General features: G+C 34.1%; 1 protein-coding gene across 1 annotated transcript; it reads right to left on the bottom strand.

Annotated features, from left to right (window-relative positions):
* Positions 1 to 411: 411 nt before the first annotated feature.
* On the bottom strand, positions 412 to 1,353 carry LOC142163599 (uncharacterized). Its single transcript, XM_075220880.1, has one exon. It carries the CDS (start codon positions 1,351 to 1,353, stop codon positions 412 to 414), a length of 942 nt encoding a protein of 313 aa, XP_075076981.1.
* Positions 1,354 to 1,762: the final 409 nt, after the last annotated feature.

Here is a 1,762-nt window from a genome sequence, read left to right as displayed (position 1 = left end):
AGACGTAGATGCCACAACCAAGTATCATCACAGTTTATAAAACTAAAGCAAGGTAAATCATCACTATTGAGATAAAGAGGCCACAAACGACTATTGTTCATGTTAAACTTTGCAATTAGTCCAAATTTATCATCATTGATTGTACCAATTCTATACATAAAATGCAAATCATACCCCTTTTCTGATAGTTGTCCAAAGCTCAATAAATTATGATGAAGACTCGGCACATAAAACACATCTGATATAAAATTAGAAGAACCATCTTTTACGGTAATGCGAATTTTTCCCTTTCCAACATCAGGCACCTTTGCGTTATTTCCAAGTCTCACTATTCCTCTAAATGTTTCATCTAGATCAGTGAATAATTTCTTATTTCCACTCATATGATTGCTGCAACCCGAATCAACAAAACTATTCATTCCCTTTAGTTTCTTCAACTCCAGAATTAGAAAACAATAAAGTCTCTTGTTTATCCCCATTATTTTCAGCTATCTTAGCATGTACGTCTTTATTACCAGATTTAATAGACCAACATTTGCTTTCATAATGTCCAAATTTACCACAATTATAGCACTGAATCTGAGATTTATCACGTCTTTGAAAATTTTGATGACCTTGTTGTTCCTTCCAAAAATTATTACTATTTCTTTGTAGATAAGAAAAACTACCTCTACTACGGTTGCCTCGATAATTACTTCTACCACGACCTCTATCTCTGAAATTCTGGTATCTTTGATTTGTTTCTTTAGGATAACTTGTCTTTTCTTTTGCTTTAGGTTGATTCACCTTTGCTTGCAACGTCTCCTCCACTATTTCGGGTGTGTATTGAGTTAGGGACATCTCATATGTCACCAATTCACCTTCTAAATCATCAAGTGTAAAAGTGCTAAGATCTTTGGTAGCCTCAAGAACCACCTTCTTCGTGTGAAATTTTATACTCAAGGACCGCAATATTTTTTCAACCACTTTAACTTTATCTAGTATTGTCCTCATGTCGTTGACTATATTAGTAATTCTTGTAATGAATTCTTTAACGGACTCTATTGGTTTCATTTGGGCCAACTCGTACTGTCTCCTTAGCTCTTGCAATTTGACTTTCTTTACTTCGGCGGAACTTCGATGTGAATTCACCAAGATTCTCCAAGCCTCCTTAGTTGATTTTGCATGCAAAAATTTGTTAGATACACGCAATTCAACCTTGCTGGTGACAGAGTAACGTGCTTTATAATCCAATTGTCTATTTTTCTCTAATTGCGTAGCTGCATCACCTGTCAATGTTGTACCTTCTGGGGGTTCATCAGATCCTGTTTCAACAATGGACAATAATCCAGCAACATTGAAAAAATATTTCATATATTGATGTCAATCTTCAAAATTATTTTTGCCATCAAACTTGAAAACTTGGCAATCATGTAAATATGGAGTATTCATATTTTTTTTGGGATCTCCACCGACTCCGACAGAATCTCACACAGGCTCTGATACCAATTTGAAGGATTGAAATACCCCGAAGAACAATTTAGGCACAAGCAAGAAATTTAGCAAAAGCTATATAGAAAAAATTTATTAAACTAGGGAGAGAACTTGGTAGGAGGCTTTTTTCACAACTCATAAACTCTTGAATCTCTCTACAAGAAAAAATAAGTAGTAGCACCCCTATTTATAATACTACAAAATCAAAAACCTATTCCAATATAAAATTGGTAAACAAAACCTAACTAGACATGAATTAAATAAACTACCAAATATCAAATCATAGACA

The sequence above is a fragment of the Nicotiana tabacum genome, chromosome 1 (assembly GCF_000715075.1).
Source record: "Nicotiana tabacum cultivar K326 chromosome 1, ASM71507v2, whole genome shotgun sequence".
Taxonomy (NCBI): Eukaryota; Viridiplantae; Streptophyta; class Magnoliopsida; order Solanales; family Solanaceae; genus Nicotiana; species Nicotiana tabacum.
The sequence above is the reverse complement of the archived record's forward strand: the minus strand, read 5'-3'. Positions and strand labels throughout refer to the sequence as shown.